Below are 18,003 nucleotides of genomic sequence, written 5' to 3'. Positions count from 1 at the left end.
CCCCCCCCCCCCCCCCCCCCAAAAGACCCCCGGGATGCCATACATCATTATAGCTCTCCTACTGGGGTTAGGAAGTTAAATTTGTGACAAATCTCTCAAGTGTATTGGTCATATAATGATTTTCATTAGGGGTGTCAACGGGCCGGGTTGGGCTGGTTTTCTAATTCAACCCAAGCCCAGCCCAGCTCAGCCCTAGGTTGGGCTGGGATAATCTCAGCCCAGGCCCAACCCTATCGTGTTTAGCCCAACCCAACCCAGCCCTGATGAACCCTAATTGGGTTGGGTTTAACCCAATCAAGTCCAACCCAATACTATCGGTTACTTGGTTGCTTGATCTTGATGCATTGCAAAGGCCAAAGACCAAAGTTTTCGTTTATGTGTAGATTGTGGAAAACAAAAGACCTTTTTCTATAAGTACTCATTAATAATTGTTACAAATAATTGTTAGCATATTTGTATGATTATATACTTAATAAACATGGTTGGGTTGGATTGGATTGGATTGGATTGGGTTGGGTTGGGTGAGAACCCAGGCCTCAACCCAACCCGGCCTCGGGCCTAAAAATCTCAACCCTAACCCACCCTATGGGCTGAAATCTCAGCCCAAGCCCTGTTCGAGCTCAGGGAGGGCTAGGGCTGGTTTGGGTTGACCGGGCTTTTTTGACACCCCTAATTTTCATATTTTCACTCCTGAAGAAATTTTTTTTATGGATTTTATGGTGATAACCTATCATTTGTATGTTAGGTGAAACACTTTTACTAGCAGTATGTGCATCTGTGTCATGTTCATGTATGTATGTGAGGTTTGTGAATTCTTGAATTTCTCTTTTCTCAACCAGTTGAAGAAGGTGGGATGGAAGGCAAACTGTCATGTGCCCATTGTGAGGCTCGTTTGGGTTACTTCAATTGGTCAGGCATCCAGTGTAGCTGTGGGAGCTGGATCACTCCAGCCTTTCAGATTCACAAAAGCAGAGTAGACATCAGCACTGTATAGTACCCCTTGTGGAAAATATTAGCAGAGGGTAATGGCTTTGTGCAGCAACTGAGGTTAGCAAGGACAAGCCTAGCACATTCCTCATACACACCAAATCGAGGAGGGCTAAATGCAGCAATCAAGTTACAGAAATAAAACCTGAGTTTTGCAATAGTCAGAAACAGCCGAGAGTCAGGGCTCGAGCACCTTTTTATGAGCTTTTTTCTTCTTGTATGATGGTGATATATTTGAATAGCTGCAACTATTAACTACAGGTTGATGAGACATTGTCATGCGAGCATCTAGTCGAGGTAGTATGGTTTTGGTGCTTAAATAATCAAACCAGTTACTTGATTCAGGTTCTTTGGTGTTTTGAAAATTGGAAAGTGATTCTAACTGTTGGAATGTAACGTCAAGACACGGTGAAAATTTTGATTCAACGAGGTATGGCGCTTACTACTTTCGCCATTGTACTGCAATAACCTTTCAAATCTTCTGGTTGGGTTGGGTTGGGGTAACCAGGGTTGTAAATAGGACATGATGGAGCTCAAGCAAAAAGTATTGATTTATTTCTTGGGGCAAGGATCTAGGGTTGGTTGGTGTCAATCAATAAGTTGGAAGAACTTCTAGTTCACCACCTACCCACAACTAGCAAAACAAATCTTTTTTCAGTCCAACTCTTTTTTATTTTTTTATTTTTTTATAGTGCTAGGCTAACTTTAAACACTGGGAATATTGCGAATATCTAATAGTGCTTTTAGTACAATATTGGCTTATCAAGCCATGGCTTCCCGTTAAAGCTGCAAAACAACTTTTTGACACTAAACCACAACCACACACACACACACGCACGCACACCTCATCATATTCGATAGAAATAAAACAGCAACGAGAGATGAGGCATGAGTGTGGATGTGTGTGTGTGTGTGTGTGTGTGAGAGAGAGAGAGAGAGAGAGAGAGAGAGAGAGAGAGAGAGAGAGAGAGAGAGAGAGAGAAGTATTTGAGTTTTGAGTCTCGTAGCTGTAACGAGAGATGAGGCATGAGTGTGATGAAGAAATAGGCAAAAGGTTGTCTATAACAGAGCCCACACTCAAAACTGAAGAAATCCCTATGATAAGGTTGTGTTTGGATATGAAAAAAAAAATTATAAATCAATCATTGTGCCATTGTAATTTTTCTTTTATTATATTTTTTCTATTATTTAAAAAATAATCTAGATAGATGACGTGTCAAATTTTAAATTCAAATTAAATCTTATGTATTAACATTCATTATTGTCAACATGCATTTTACTATGGTAAATGTTATTTTACAATCCATAATGTAGAGAATTTGGGATCATAATTATCATTCCCTCTACTAGAGGAAGTCGTTTGATGCCTCTAGAAATCTCATCTAATGATAGAGAAGTGTGGGAATATCTATAAATACTATGTATGAAACTTGGTCCTTAAACTATACTGAATCTTTTGTAATTCTTTTATGCTTTGTTTTGCCTTATGATGATTTTGTTCAAGTTGAAATTGATGTATGAATAGGGGATCTTGTCTACCTATTTACAAATATTTTGTTTAATCTAATTTACAATGTGACAAGAGTAGATACGTAACAAAAACTTAGTTATATTGAAACGTGTAGTAGGAAACCTTCTCCCTAAATATGCATCAATATTCAAAATGAAATAAAAAATTTTAAATTCTATAAAAATAAAAGGAAGGATTACTACAATGTTAGCATAGTTTGAGGAATCAATATCGAATTGACCAAATTTTTTTATCGATCTTGTATCAATGTAATGGCATGGACCAAGAATAAAAACATTTAAAAAAAATGATTTTTAAAGAAAAATAACAATAATATCGTTCGATCCTAACTGATATGGGTTAATCCGCATCAATATGAAACTCAAAACTGAACCAATTATTAAACATTAGTCAAAACCAAACCAATCATTAATGGTTCAATTTGGTTCAATTTTTCCCCACTTTTTGTGACAATACGTGTTTCGCTTCACCCCTGTTTCAGTTTGTTTGTAATTTTTACAAAATGTCCTTTTGAGTCATGTACGAAGTTCCATCTTAAGATTGAAAATTCCAAACCTACAATACAACTTTTTTTCTCACAAATAAATATCAGAACCAGTGACCCATAATTGGCACAGCTGCACATTCTTTTGGAGCTGCAACTATACAAAGCATGAATGCATTTAACTAATGTGCAACCCAAATACACTGTTAGCAAATTGTACAGAGGCTCATAATCTGAGAGTTCCACTAGTGTATAATTTAAATATCTTGAAACTAACAGCTCAGGATGAGGAATTTGACAAAGAAACAAGAAAATGAAAAACAGTACCATGAGTGACTTGTCAGCTTTCCTGATAGCAGATTTGATTGATCTGGGTCTACGTGGATGGTAAGTCTTCTCGACATTTTCCATTTTCCCCCTGGATCAATAGGCAGTGATTAATCTTCAGTTCCTCACCAAAATCCAGCTTCCTTTTTTCATTTGTTTAGTAGCAAAATTTCACTGGCTTCAATCAATGGCCCTGTGCTTCGAGGAGAATGTTAGTTGCAACATTTATGTCATTTCTAGCCTGCACGAGAGCCTGCCTCGCTGCATGTCTGTCAAACCCCATCGAGACCAGAGTAGCGATGGAGTCCTCAGGTGGTTCCATAGTGGATGCAACAGGTACAGAAGGATAATTTCCCTGAAAGTGAGGAGGGTGGGGGAAGTTACAGACATCTAATAATTAGTTCTAATATTTAAGAAATTATAAAATCCATTTGATAACCCAAAACTTGCAACATTCCAACCATGAAAAACATAAGAATTAATAAGTTTTTTATTAATAAGGTTTTTCACACAAATGCATAGATCTGCATCTTGGTTTCCACATAAGAATGAGATCTATGAAAACAAGCTGGAGGCCTTTTTTCTTTTTTTCTTTGAGGGGTGAGGGGAGGCAGAAACAAGCTGTTAGAAAAAATCTGAAGCAAAACTAAAACGAAAAAAAAAAAAAGAAAAAAAAAACTTACCTCCACTGGGCGCCCAGTGTAAGAAGGCATGTTTCCAATAATATTCCCACTTGATGCCGTAGGAGATGAACCTCCAGCAGAGGGCCATTGCAGTCGTGAAAAGAATGATGTGACAAATTCGGGAAACTGCTTAGAACCAAAGATGAAAGGTCCCACTTATCAAGAAATGCCAAAATGAGATCTACCAAATTAAAATGTGTGAATATACTGTCGACAATTAAACATTGCCAAAATCAGAATATTCATTTCGCTTGAAAGGAAACCTTCCAGAATATAATTTGTTTAGAGCTAAAGTTAAAAAGCCTCAATAATTCTACACAGGTAGCAATTACTGACCCACCAACAATGTTCGAATTTTCGATCTACACAAAATATTTTGGTTTCAACAAAAGTCGAAGAAATGAAACCAAGTGCGATACCTGGAGCGTTGGCATGTTTCGGCCGAAACTTCGTAGTTTCAGCAAAATTTTCACTATGTTTCACATTACAGTATCTTTTTTATCAAAACCATTGTCTAAAATGCATGGTTTCAACCGAAATTTCGCAGTTTTGATGAAATTTCGACCATGTTTTGAGTTTCGGCATTGTTTCTTTAGTTTCAACTCCAAAGAGGGAAACTTCCCAGAAAACCTCAATTTTGTGATTTTTTGGCCAAATCACTCTCATATCTTTGTGATGAACCATGTATAACATTTGATAATTATGAAATTGTTTCTAACTTTATGTTTATTCATTCATAAATCGTATTTTAGTTGTTTTAATTGCATTGTGTATGTTCTAGTACTAAATTTTGTGTATACAACATCGTACAACATGCACTACAAATCTAGGGTCCAAAGCCAAAATACCATTTTGGGTCTATATTTTTACAATCTAAGGATTCCACTATGTTTAAAGGTCCTAAAATAGGGTTTCCTATAAATTTTAGGAACTAATTTGGGCCTAGTAACCATTCGACCAAAATTATGGGGTTTCACGAACCAGGCTTGAAACTGAAACCTCGAAACCTGCACACCAACCACCTGGTTTCTTCCAGGTTATGCATTACCTAATCTGAACCAATTTTTAATTGGTGTCTGGCTACCGGATGGATAAAGCCCAAGTTGTAGGGACCAGACCCAAATTGGGATACCAGGTTAAGGATTGACTTGTGTCCAAAATAATGTATTAAGAACCCATTTGAAAAACATACTTAAAGGTTCAGGTCTAACTCAAGTAACCTGGTGAATATTAGTTTCCTATAGAATAAACTAGAGTTTTAATGAGTTATTATTAAACAAAGTACACATAAATTTAAGGAAGGAATTCCTGACCCCATCCACCAACCCTGCCTAACAGTTTTTCGGCTCTCGCTTGTCTAAACCAAGAGACTTGAATCCAAATTGGATTAGAGTTAAGCATTGCACAACCAACCTGATGCAGATTCTTCACCAAACTAGGCTTGTCTTATTAGGAATAAGTCTAGGGTTGGGTTGTATATGTGTTGGGCCTTCAGTCCATGTGGTTTGGAGTGTAATTGGCCAATTTTATGGGTCTAAAAGAGGGGCTTTCAGGTTTCCTACGGGATTACTAGTTTGTTTCCTTTTTCATTAGTTTTCTTTTAAGTTGAGTTTAATTTAATTTATTTTTGTTTTCTTAGGAGTCAAATTATTAGTTGACTCAAGTCATTAATAGTTAGTTTCCTTTTTCAGCTAGTTTCTAATTTCAGTTTTTAGTAAGTATTATATTAGGAGACTAAATTAAGGTATCCTTTAAAGAACCTTCTATGTTGTAATTCCCTCCCCCATCAACATTATAAATAAAGAAGAGGAGGCTCCTAAAGCTGGATTGATTTTGATAAAAAAAAATTAATGGCTACTACTATTGTCTTCTCCATGAAGAGTTGTCTTGTGTTATCAAGGCTGATGGAACTGGTGTTTGATCCAGTTGACTCTCTGCGGTGTAAAGCCCGAGAGGTCCTCTTCCTTAGCATATCTTCTTCTTCTCTCAACTACGCAAAGCGTTACTGATCTGTTCAAGTTCCTACAGGTATTAAATTCAATTTTCTTATCAGTTCTGCAGGTATTAAATTCAGTTTTCTTATCAGTTCTGACCAGATTAGAACCTGCCCAGACCTAACCAGCCATCAGTTTTGGATGAATTTTGATTGAAGTTAGGCCCTACCTAGAGGGGAACTAGACCCAAAGGGGAGCATTTTCTGTCCAGGGGTTCAAGAGATATTAGAAATCTCCCTAATTCTGTCTTCTAGTGACCTATTCTACCCTGATTTGAAATCAATAGACTTGCCTTGATTTCTGTTGGTTTCTTTGGGTGTTGGACCATATTATCAACTGGGATTAGGCCTCTTACAGTCCTTGTTAAGGCCCCATCATCTATTGTTAATTCTGTTCACAGATTCTTAACAGTTCTGTAATCGGTTGGCTGTTATAGACTTGGCTTTCCCTTTTAATCTTGAGTTGCTGTTATAGACTTGTAATCGGTTGGCTGTTTCTACTTTGGATATTGGTTGTTCTTCTGATAAAAAGATCCTGCAGTTGTAGTTTATCTATCCTAGTCTACATTACAACCCAACTCATCAAGGACCTGATCCAATACACCTGTACAGTTGTACTGCACAACACACATTTTTTCCAGGCTATGGTTGCCCCTAGGAAGACTTTTCTCACCATCAAGGACCCAAATCAATCCACTGAACTATCAATCAAACCTGCTTTCCCAACGTTGAGGTGGGCAATCCCACCCCTCAATGAACTCATGACCCAACCAAATAGCCACCTTTACTTCAATTAGACCAAAGAACCAAAGGAAAAGACATGTATCAGCCAGCTCAAGGAGCAAAATGATACTGAATGTCAGGAAGATTGCCGTTTGAGCTAGGACAGGCTTTCAAGTCCATGAACTTGCAGACTACTTATAATGTCACCTTTCACAACTCCAGCATAAGATGAAGTAAACATAATTCTTTCAAGAAGATATTATGTAATAAGAGGTACTCAAATAATTGACACGAGAACAATGATGACAACTAAAAGGCTGCATGAAATAGGGTCTAGTTGAATGAGCACAAAAAAATAAATAAATAAAAAGAGAGACAATTTCCTGTGAATTAAGAGAAACTAAATGAAATAAGAAAACCAAAGAGAAAATTGTTTTATTTATTCCAAGCACATGAAATAGAGAGTTTATAACTCTTGCTCTTTTTCTGATGAACCTTACCTAATAAAACAAAAGGACCACGTACTATCATTTTTGGGAATGTAATTTACAATTTAAAAAACTTTCCAAAACCAAAAATAAATAAATAATAATAATAATAATATATTAAATATAAAAAAATAAAAATAAAAAGACCGGACCCAAGATTGAATCAAGATTCAAGACTACAAACATCCCTCATTTTTTAAAATAGGATAAATGAAAGTAAGCAAACAAATAACTCAAAAGACCATCCAAGAACTGCCACTACCAATAGACCGGTTTTCTCTTCAATATGCTGTTGTCATCTGGACCCACAAGTATTCCCATGTTGGCCCACATGACAAATAAACCCCAAAATAAAAAAAAAGCAGTAAGAATACAAATCATGATACCAACCTATCAACATTAAGCACAAAAAGCAGAATGGTAAAACAAAATTAACCTTCATTCTGCGAATACGAAAAAGATTCATGCGATAAAGGAAGCCAGCGAGAATGCCACCCAAGCCTGGTAAGATAGACCTCTTCCAAGATGAGAAAAGCAGCTGCATGATTACAAGTCAGTTTTGATACCACGAAAATAGGAATTTGTAAGAAATAGTTCGTTCAAGTATGGTGTCTGACAAACAGATAATTGTTCACCTGAAGACCAGCTAAATATATGAATGACTTATCAGAGAAGTGAATGCCAAATATACGAAACCGTGTTGAAATGGGAATGTCAAAGAAAAATGGCACAAACGAAGAAAATATAAGACCATAGGGCCCAGATACTAGCACTTTAGACGGATCTGCAGAAACATAAAACCAAAATGAATTACTAGTTAACAACTGAATGACAACAACAAAAGCTGAAGAGTGTGGCAATGTGCAAGTTTCCACATCAAGATCATATCAGTGTGTGAAAAGCCTTAAATATAATTCATACTTACAATAACATGATTGGCAAAGAAATGGGTGTTACCGAATGACAAAGTGAATAAAACTACTCCCAGCAATGTGTTGCTTGCAGCTGTTTCAGCTTTTGCTACTTTTAATAATTGCGTTCTAAGAATTACTATATATTGGTACACTATATGATTGCTGGATGTCAATATTAACCTTAATAGAGAAGATATTTTCCCAAAGAGTACCATGATACTGACATAAAATTGATGGAAAATGCTGCCACCTCAAAGCCAGTTGAAAGTCCACTCCACTTTGTATAATACTTGAACACTGGATCTTGGATTGTAGGCCCATCAACATACGCAGCATTTTCAATTACTTTACTCATTAAAGCATCACTATATAATTATCCAAATCCTGAAACTTCATGGATATTCAATAGAATGCACTAAACAATGGGCTTTGCTTTCTGCAAGGACCACAGATACAGACCTAATATCTGCCAAATGGCAGATCAAGCGGGGCCCCAATACTGTAGCCAGTTAAGGCCAAGGCTCCCTGGCTCAAATGTCAACTTTCAGCCTTAATGGAGTTGACCATGTTGTGAAATAAGGTTTTTAAAAGGCATTACAAAATCAAACATTTGGGAAAAGGAAAATGGTTGAAAAAAAAAAGTGGACAGCTTAGAATTGGGCTATGAAAATTTTCTAAGTGGTGAATCCAGATAGTACCCTATATACCCAACGAGTGGGATTGCCACATCACCAGTCCACATGACAAAAACTAGGTGGCCATATTGGAAGGTCTTCTATGTGAATCTTGCAAAGAACCTTTTGCCTAAATAAACATACAAGAGAATAAATACAAAAATGGTCCATAACATAAATCCAGTACTTTTTTTTTTATCATAGATGATAATTCTTTCTAAAGGAAAAAGGAGGGAAAATTTACGAAAGCACGAGATGGATAAGGGATCATAAAGATGAAAAAGCACACGCTTGGAAATGCAAGCCCACTATACAGACACTTCCAAGTCATACTTCTTGCTAAGGAGATGATCAATCTTGGTGTCCAAAGACATGTTAAATTTTTTAGATAAGTTCCACACCTCACTTATCAAAATTGGACCACTCCAAGACTGAAAAGGCTACTAACTAGCGGTACAAGTTCCAAGACTGAAAAGGCTACTAACTAGCGGTACAAGTTTGGCCCAGCAAACCCAAGCCAGCCCCAAGCCTGGGCATGACCTAGGCTACGCTTTTCAGCTTGCAGGGCAGGCCTGGTTTGGATTTCCAAGCCCGAGGTCAAGCTGGGCCAGGCATGGGCTAAGGCCTTGGTCTAAGCCCCACACAGCCCTAGCACGACCCTGTATATTTAAATATATATATATATATATAAAATTACACAAAATCAAGTTTTGGATTCTCCCTCTCTCCTCTCCTCATTTAGGGTTTTTGTCTACCGCTCATTACCCCTCTTTTCCAACGACCATTGCCGCAATTTCTCTCTCTCTCTCTCTCTCCATTGATGACAACTTTTTGATAGTAGGGACCGAAGTCTTACTGCCCGAAGAACTCAGTCCCAAGGTGATTGCATTACATCTTGCACATTGATTTGCTCCCCTTGTAGATGGCAAAGACTGATGGCCATGGTGAGCATTGTCGGGAAGAGCGTTTGAACAGACACCTAATTTCAACCTGGAGCCCACTTTAGAAGTAATTACACCAAATATGCTTCCGAGAGACCCTTGACTTTAGTTGAGACTTGAGAAACGCTATAACTCAACCTAGTACTAAGGGTGTCAATTTCGGACCAGAACGGGGAAACGTCCCAGAACTGACCCACAAAATCCTAGTACTGGAAAATGGGACGGTACTGGGATCTGATTTTGGTACCAAAAAATAAATTGGATGGGATTCCCAACGGTACCAGTACCGAAATACTGGTTTTGTACCGGATGATACCAGAACCACCAGTACCGTTTCAAAGGGGCATACTTCATGTTCTTGTATTCAAGTTTTACGACTATAGTTTGATGTATTCAAGCTTTAAGACTTTGGTGATCTTTTCTCTTATGGAGGTTTCAGTTGATGGACCTTTAGTTCTGTTGCTATAAACTTGTTTAGTGATGACATTAAAACTATATCAAGGCTTGTTTATTTGGTCATCATTAACTATTAATTGTTATTTTGAGAAGTTTAGATGTGATCTCAGAGAGTATGAAGTAAAACCATGAAATTCATCATGGTTTTGAATCTAATTTGTTTTCTAAAGTAAGTGACATCTTAGATTTCATGATAATGAAAAGATCCACAACAAAGATAATTGAACCATCTCATAAGGAACCATTGAAGTTCTTCTCCCTATTCTGCAATGCCTAGAACCGTTGAGGAAGCAGTATTGTCCCGTCCACTTACTAATCAGAACTGGGACCCAGGTTTGGTCCCGTTAATCAAACGGGACGGTACTGGGATTGACACCTTTGGTACCGATACCGGTATAGACCCATCCCGAATATCAGGAACCGTCCTGATTGACACCCTTACCTAGTACTCGTTGACAGTAGCAGTTTACCTAAGCTTAGATAATTTTCCACGGTAGTCCTCACATCACTCAGGACCGAAAAATGATTCGAGTGCTTCTGCTAACTAATTCAAGGTTCCAGTGCTACCATTGCAATGTAATGATTAACCATCCTCTTGGAAAGAAACAATCGTGAGCCAATATTCAGGTGGAATTTGGTGATCAGAAAAAAATTGCCTGGCCCTAAACAGCCATCCAATGGGGTGGGTCATTGTTGTCAAAGCACAGAAAATCAAGTTTCATGGTGCAGGTTTGAATACCCATGTGAAGACCAAAGGTAGTGGCAGCCCCTTTATTGGGTGAAGCAATTGGTGGTGTCGGAAGATTTCAAATGGTAAACAACTCATGTTCTTGGATGATGGATTGCAAGGAGTTGAGCTTGTTAGGATTTCCTATAGCAAGTTTTCTTGCCTAAGAAAAATCTCCCAAAGCTCCTTCTGTGATTTCCGCAAATTTTTTGGGTTTCTTGAAGACTTTAATCATTCTTCCACCATGGCTGCTGTCATTCCTTTTGTTGTCCCAAAATAGATAAGTTTTGATAACAGCTGATCAGAACATCTGATGCTAAGGATTTTTTTTTTCTTTGGTTCGAGCAATGGTTGCCTAAAAAATAGTTAAAACTTTTTGAAGAGGGGTAATGTAGAATAGCTAAGCTGCAACCAATTCTACAGGAGGATCTTTCAGCAGAATTCTCTTCAAGAAACCCAATTGCATGCACTGTTTTAGTGTTCTGTTGATCAACAATTCCAGTGGCACTTCTCAGCAATCAAACAGGGATATCAACTACCAAATTAAATATTCAAATGGATTTCAGACTGCAGTAGATTCAGGACACAGATTTCTCACCAAAAAAATAGGAGAAAAATAGAAGATAGGAAGAAGGATAGGATGGCTTGAGTCTGTCACTCTTCCCTTAATCTCACCCACGAGGTCTCTCACCTCACTGCATCTCACAGCTTGGAAAGTCTCCCAACTCACATTCATGGTTAACAACCAGTTTTCTCATTCATCAAATCGTTGGAGGCTAAATAACCCCTTCTTTATTTATAATATTGCAAGTACAAACTGGAAAGGAATTACGTGCGTGGCCTAAAGAGGCCTGCCCAAATCGTGATTAGATTCTTTTCCCTTATCACTTAGAAACCTAATAAAATAAAACTCTTAAGTTCTAGTTACAATTAAATAGGAAAATAAATATTTGCCTAACAAAATAAAGCTAATAAACTAACTATAGTAGCCATAACAGTCCTCCACGCATGGACAAAACTGAATCCAATATCACCTCCTTGACAGCCCAAAATTATCTCCCTGACAGCTCAACCCCTTGGAAAGATAATCTTCATGCAATGACCATGGGGCCCACCCCAAAATCTGGAAAATATCTTCCATATGAGCTGGCCATGATCTCTTCCTTGTTCGATGGTCTTTGCCTTCAAAAATACAGCTGGTCGATCACCTTTCAATGTGGCTGAATGCAGTCCAATTCATGGACAAGGTACATGACCAAATCCACATCAACTCTCCCCATCTAGGAAAAAAAAAAAAATCGTCCACGAGTTTGGTGGAGTTGTCGAATCAAACTTGCATGATCATCCTTTTGCAGGAAGTGTAATTCAGCAACCTTCAACTCTGTCTTCTCTACATTGGCTCTGATACGAAATAATGTTAGATTGCACTTCTTATAAATCTCCCAAGAGAGGAAGATCACACCTTTGGAATGGAACCCCAAAGCCCGAGCTTCAGGGTGGAGAGGCCCTTCCTAGGGTCATAATCCCAGCAACTACCCAACTGATGTGGGACTAAACCCCCCAATTCCTGGCCATGGAGTTGCACTCAATGCACCAACTCCCCCCAGCTTTGGGCCACCCACCCACCCCCCAAAACAAGTTCGGTGCATGGACACCCGCTCTGTTACCATTTGATGGCGTCCAACCCAAAACCCTGAGCTTCAGGGTGGAGAGGCCCTTCGTCTTCGGCCGGAGGGGTTTATTGCACAAAAATGCCAGGACACAATGAATGTCAGATACAAAGCCCCGCACCTCATTAAGATCATGATCCTAATAAGGAAGACATTCTTTGCTGGACTCTCAATTCCTCAGGTAAGTTCTCTACTGCCAATGCTTGGGAGAATAAAAGAGCTCATGGCCCTTTGTTTCAGTGGCATAAACAAATCTGGAACAAAGAAGCAGCTGCGCACTACCCGGCCATGTGCGACTAAAGTCCTCATTTTTGGCCATGGTGCTGCACTCACTGCATCACTCTAACATGTGAGGTGGCGTCCCTGATCTAAGCTGGCCCAACTCTGAGTTTAACCCCAGAAATCTTCAAACTTGTTATCATTCGTTTCTGTATATCACTTATCAGCGACTCTTTAGATTCCTACAACTCTTCTGAGTAAGGCAAAGGTCTTTGATTCCTTCCTTCTGTATGTTATGGTATATATTATTAATTATTAGTATAAACCCCAAAGCATAGTTTTTAAGACGGTAAGGCGACGGAGGCGTTTGAGGGTCTTTCGGAGCGCCTTAGCGATAAGGCGGGCATAAAGCGTTGCCTTATCGACTAAAGCGTTCCTGTGTAATTTTTTTATAAAACTAATCTATTTGGCTCAAATCCTAGTTGAATCCTATTACTCATATGTTAAATAAATATTAAATGTTTATATTAACATATTAATATGAATACATATTAATCAATAAATGTTCATAAATGTTCCTATTACCAATGTAAGATATTCATCAAGAAAACAAATCAATAAAGTGAATAAACTAAGTTCATCTTCATCAATCATATTAACATATAATAAATACATAATTATGAAACAAAATTATAAATATAAAGAAAAGAAGACATAAAAAATACAAGTATTTATTATACTTACCTCTATAATGCCAAAATAAGTGCCTAAGCCCTAAGGTCATCCACTATATTTCTACTCCTGTCAAAGAAAAATAAAGCTCACCGTTGCCGGAGCAAGCTCACTGCTGCCGGAGCAAAATGGTCGCCTGGATCAGTGGTTCTTCCTTCTTCCTTGTTCCTTGATTCTTTCTTAAAGTCCTTTCTTAAAACCCTTGACAAAATCCAAACCCTGTTTGTGAATTGTGTTATTGTTTTGTTTGTTTTGGTTATTTTTGGTGGAGTAAAGCTGATCCCATACATCTCAAGTGTTAACAAAACCATAAACCTACCAATAAAAAATCTATATTTGGAATCTTCATCAAGTAATTTTAAAATGTGTTTAAGAAAGAAAAAAAAAAAACCCCATAAGGTGCCACTTCACATAAGGCGGTGCACTGCCTTACCATCTCTAGACCGCATCAGTGCGTTGCCTTAGCAGTGCCTTAAAAACTATGCCCCAAAGTTGTCCGTCATGTATTATTCCCTCGGTTGCTAGGTCTGCTCCTTTTAGGATCATTCGGTGGAATGGCTGCCTAGGTTTCTTTCCCTAGTTTGATATTGATTTTTCTCACTCTTTGTGATGCTGCCAAATGACCAATCATCAGGTAATTTTGTGTTCACAACCTAGCGTTATGAGCTTTTAGTTTGCCCACTGCAGATAGATTTGTGTTCTTATGTGTTTGTGTTGTTTAATGACCTCCTGGTCTCCTGGGTTGTAATTATGTTGTGTGTTTCAGTTCTTTTAAAGACAGGAAAATCCTTTTTTCGTCTCTTTAGAGGTACGATTGTTTTTTCATGTGGATGCAGATGGGCGTGGGCTTGATCGGTAGTCTGTTCAAATTGTTTTACCAATTCTTCCCAATGGTTTGAGATATGAGTATGTTAAAATAGTAGGAGGATTTTGGTATTGCTAGGATTTAAAGAGAGAGAGAGAGAGAGAGAGAGAGAGAGAGAGAGAGAGAGAATTTAATGTTGTATAGACTTATTTGGTTCATTGGATCATTACCACCCTTGCTACTAATCATATTTGAGGGCCCTTAAATCTCATTCCTTCAAAACATATCTACGTTTTCTTGTGGATACCTCATAGAAAATCAAGGAAAAAATTGATCAGTGAGTGAATTACCAATATACTCTAATCAGGCTCAATTAAGGCCAAGCCAGCCCAGTCCCGGCCTAATCAAAGGTCAATCAGGGCCAACCTGGCCCAGACCGGCCCAAATCAAGGTCAATCTGGGCCGGCCTGGGCTGGGCTGGGCTAGGATGGGCTGAGATATCCCATCCTGACCTCAGGGTTAGGACCTAGGATTGGGCTGGAATTTTAAAAAGCCGGGCCTCTTGCACCCCCTACTACAAAGTACTAACCCACCTAAAACTGTAGAACAATCTCCTACCACCAACTTGTTAAATAGATCCATAATCAGAACATCTAAAACATTGAAGAACTGCAATCAATTTCAATTTCAAATAAATGTAAAGTATTGTAGAAAGATACAGAGAATGCAACGATGAACAAAAAAATTTAGAAACTAGAAGGAGATTCCTATAAAAACTGAAAAGTAAGAGACAATAATAGTGCCCCAGTGTAGCAAGAAAGATACACAGCATTTTGAAATTTAAAAACAATGAGTACCTTTTAGGAGAAACAATAGTAGGCCCTCATAAAGCAATGAGACTATCATGGAGAACAAGATAAAGACCTGCGATAATACAAGAATAAGTTAACCAACCTGGCAATAACTATAATGATTCCTCACTAAAAGAGTATAAAGAACAACTAATATATCAATTGAGAATTGAGTCTGTATCAACACACAATATTGTAACAGATTCAAGATCAAATAAACTAATTTGAAGTTGCCACTTATCAACAAAAAAGCATCTGACTTTGGAAGTTTATCATGCATCAATACAAAGCACAGATACTATGAAAAGTGGAAATAACATTGGATATGCCCTACTAATTGAAAGAATGCATCCAAGTGAACTATAAATAAATAATTTACCCAGAAATTTTATCCTGGTCACAAACGAGTCAGAGTGGAAGGGTCAGAACTAGCACAATGGGCATGAGGCAGTCTTACCAAAGTATCAACTGAGGAAGCATAGAAGTTTTGGGGCATGGACCAAATGAACCATGCATTTATTGGGAGCTAGTAGCCTGTTGATCACTTAGTTTTGACCATTTAAAAGTTCATGTGTGGGGTCCAGTGTATAATAAAATCTAGAAGATCAAAGACGCAAGGAGGGACCCCATTTAGGACCTCAAAAAAGTAATTGTTAGACTTACTTCAAAAGTCAAAAGGGAGAAGTTCAAGGTAAACAGGGACGAGAACCCAATGCTGTAACTTAGTGTTTACTAAGTTAATAGGGCAGCAACTCCAGCTACAGGACCAATGATTTTCAGGCCAGTAAATAATAATTTAGTGGAGCTATTGAAGGTGCGATGGGTATGTTAACGTGTAGAGAATAAACAAAAACAGGGGAGATAAATAGAAGCGGAGACTTGGAGAATTTAAAGTGGGGTTTAATGACCAAAACTGGAGAAATATGATAACAGTATTTTAAAATAACATTAATTTTAAGTATAATGTTACAGCTTGAAAGGAAAAGGATCAGTGAGAAATAGACAGAATTATTAAGCTGTATATGTAATGGGGGGGGCCGGTGGGCCCCAAGCAATCCAACTAGGATGGGTGTGGGCCCACTTAAAAGATTTAAGCAACCCAGTGGCAAATTTGGTAATTTCCTTGGGGTTCACTTAGAAGAGAAGCAAGGAGCAAAAGGGTGTCTAATGTAGGGTAAAGGGTGATCTGGGAAGCAAAGATAGAATATGGATAATGGGAGGTTAAACCAAAAGTGCAAGGCCATAACTGGAACTTCAACAAAAAAAAAGAAGCAAATATCTTATAGAGAAGAAGTCCTCTTCTTCCTTACGTTGAAACCAGAAACCAGCGGAAGGCTAGGTTTTTTGAATGATAAGAACTCCTTCAATTCTGATCAGATGAGGCTGACATTGCAAGCATAGGATCGTATCTCCCAGCTCTATTAACCCCACCAAAATAAACCCCCAATATCAGATATTAAGTTCAGATTTAACTCCTAGAATCAAAAGGGGCGGTGGGCATAGTTTTGGTTACGGTTGCAGGTTAAACTCTCACAGTAGGGATCTTCTTTGGGGCTGAAACTCTAGAGTTTTGGTCGCCTAGAAGGGGGCTTCCTTTGCTCATAATCTCAGCTCAAACAGATCGATAGAGAGAAAGATCGATCCACTTGATTAGGGCAGCAGCTGTCGCCCAGAAACAGTGTCACTTTTGTGGGGTAGGATGAGTCTCAAAGCGCTTAGGGATTTAGGATTCAGATCTGTGAGATCTGGAGCTCGATCCAAACTCCTCAAACCCTAACAAGCTGATGTCGATTTCCCCTCTTGGCTGTTCTTCAAGGCTGCTTGATGGCTGATCTTCTGAGCTTCAAATAGGCCTGTAATAACTCTCAAAGAAGCAGAAAATACAGAACAGAAAAGAAGCAAGGGAGAGGTCGAAGAAAGAGAAGGGGGAAGGAGTCTCATAGGGCAGGAGAGAATAAGGGAGGGGGGGAGAAAGAGAAGTCGCACGCAAGAAGGGGAAGAGGAAGAAAGAGAAGAAGGGGGGTTGGGAGGGAGATGAAAGTCGAGATAAGAGAGAGAGTCGAGAAAGAGAGAGGACGAGAGTGAGAAAAGAGAGAGAGAGGCAGCCACATAGGCAATTCTCAAGTTTAATTTTTCTTCAATAATCAACTGTTCTTCCCATGAATTACATGTCGAATATATAATAAAATAAAATTAAATACCTTCTAATTAAAATAAAAAACTAAGATAGAAATAAAATCTCCTACACCTAAGCTAACAAAATAAAGAAACAACTAAGGTCTCAAATAGGGAACAAATATTCTCAAATAAAAATAAAATCCTAAATATTCTATTAAACTTGGAATCCAAATTAGTAACTTGGAGCCCAAATTGGATCTGGATCTTGATCCGGGTTTTGGAGCAGGCTTGGGTCGATCCATCGGAGTGCTGCTACATTAACTCCCCTATTGTTTAGAAAAACTCGTCCACGAGTTTTATAGGAGAGAATCAACAACACTCGATCAACATCCTCGATCAATGGCTCCAAAGGGGTAAAGATCCAGCACACCTCGCGATCAACGGTCACAATCTTCTGATCATCGCCAACAAATGATATGACCTTGATCGGAATCGGATGATGGGGCTTCACAAATGAGATCGGGCCATCAATCAGTTCTTCAAAAACATCCTCCATCAGGTCGTCCCGTTCATCTTCAACATTAACAAAACTTGATGTAATGGTCTCTAGATTGGGGGCACGGTTCTCGAGGTGTCGTCACAATGTCATGAGTAACATGACCTTGCTGTCCACCGGGTTT

At 38.5% G+C, this 18,003-nt stretch overlaps 2 protein-coding genes across 2 annotated transcripts in view; one reads left to right on the top strand and one right to left on the bottom strand.

The window, feature by feature from the left end:
- Positions 1–1,452, top strand: part of LOC122068071 (dual specificity protein phosphatase 12-like) — a 6,220-nt gene extending 4,768 nt beyond the window's left edge. The window contains exon 7 of the mRNA XM_042631919.1: positions 840–1,452. Coding sequence (XP_042487853.1) covers positions 840–994 — 155 coding nt within the window. The 3' untranslated portion in view covers positions 995–1,452. The remainder of the gene's footprint in view (positions 1–839) is intronic.
- A 1,708-nt stretch (positions 1,453–3,160) lies between these two features.
- On the bottom strand, positions 3,161–17,879 carry LOC122068077 (rhomboid-like protein 20). The gene is made up of 6 exons (XM_042631925.1): positions 17,754–17,879; positions 15,212–15,287; positions 7,852–8,000; positions 7,653–7,754; positions 4,013–4,138; positions 3,161–3,684 (listed from the first exon to the last, which is right to left on the bottom strand). The coding sequence occupies exons 1-6, from the start codon at positions 17,877–17,879 to the stop codon at positions 3,514–3,516; spliced, it is 750 nt and encodes a 249-aa protein (XP_042487859.1). The 3' UTR covers positions 3,161–3,513.
- Positions 17,880–18,003: the final 124 nt, after the last annotated feature.

The sequence above is a fragment of the Macadamia integrifolia genome, unplaced genomic scaffold (assembly GCF_013358625.1).
Source record: "Macadamia integrifolia cultivar HAES 741 unplaced genomic scaffold, SCU_Mint_v3 scaffold337, whole genome shotgun sequence".
In the NCBI taxonomy this organism is placed as follows: Eukaryota; Viridiplantae; Streptophyta; class Magnoliopsida; order Proteales; family Proteaceae; genus Macadamia; species Macadamia integrifolia.
Note: the sequence above shows the minus strand (reverse complement) of the source record. Positions and strands in the feature narration are given on the sequence as shown.

What these genes read in the sequence shown, in the direction of transcription:
- LOC122068077 (XM_042631925.1), bottom strand. Translation starts at nt 17,879, where the DNA reads ATGGAGGATGTTTTTGAAGAACTGATTGATGGCCCGATCTCATTTGTG. An exon ending in TTGTGACCGTTGATCGCGAG is followed by an intron (nt 15,288 to 17,753) that starts GTGTGCTGGATC and finishes CTTATTCTTGTA; the next exon opens with TTATCGCAGGTCTTTATCTT. An exon ending in ACTATTGTTTCTCCTAAAAG is followed by an intron (nt 8,001 to 15,211) that starts GTACTCATTGTT and finishes ATGTTTCTGCAG; the next exon opens with ATCCGTCTAAAGTGCTAGTA.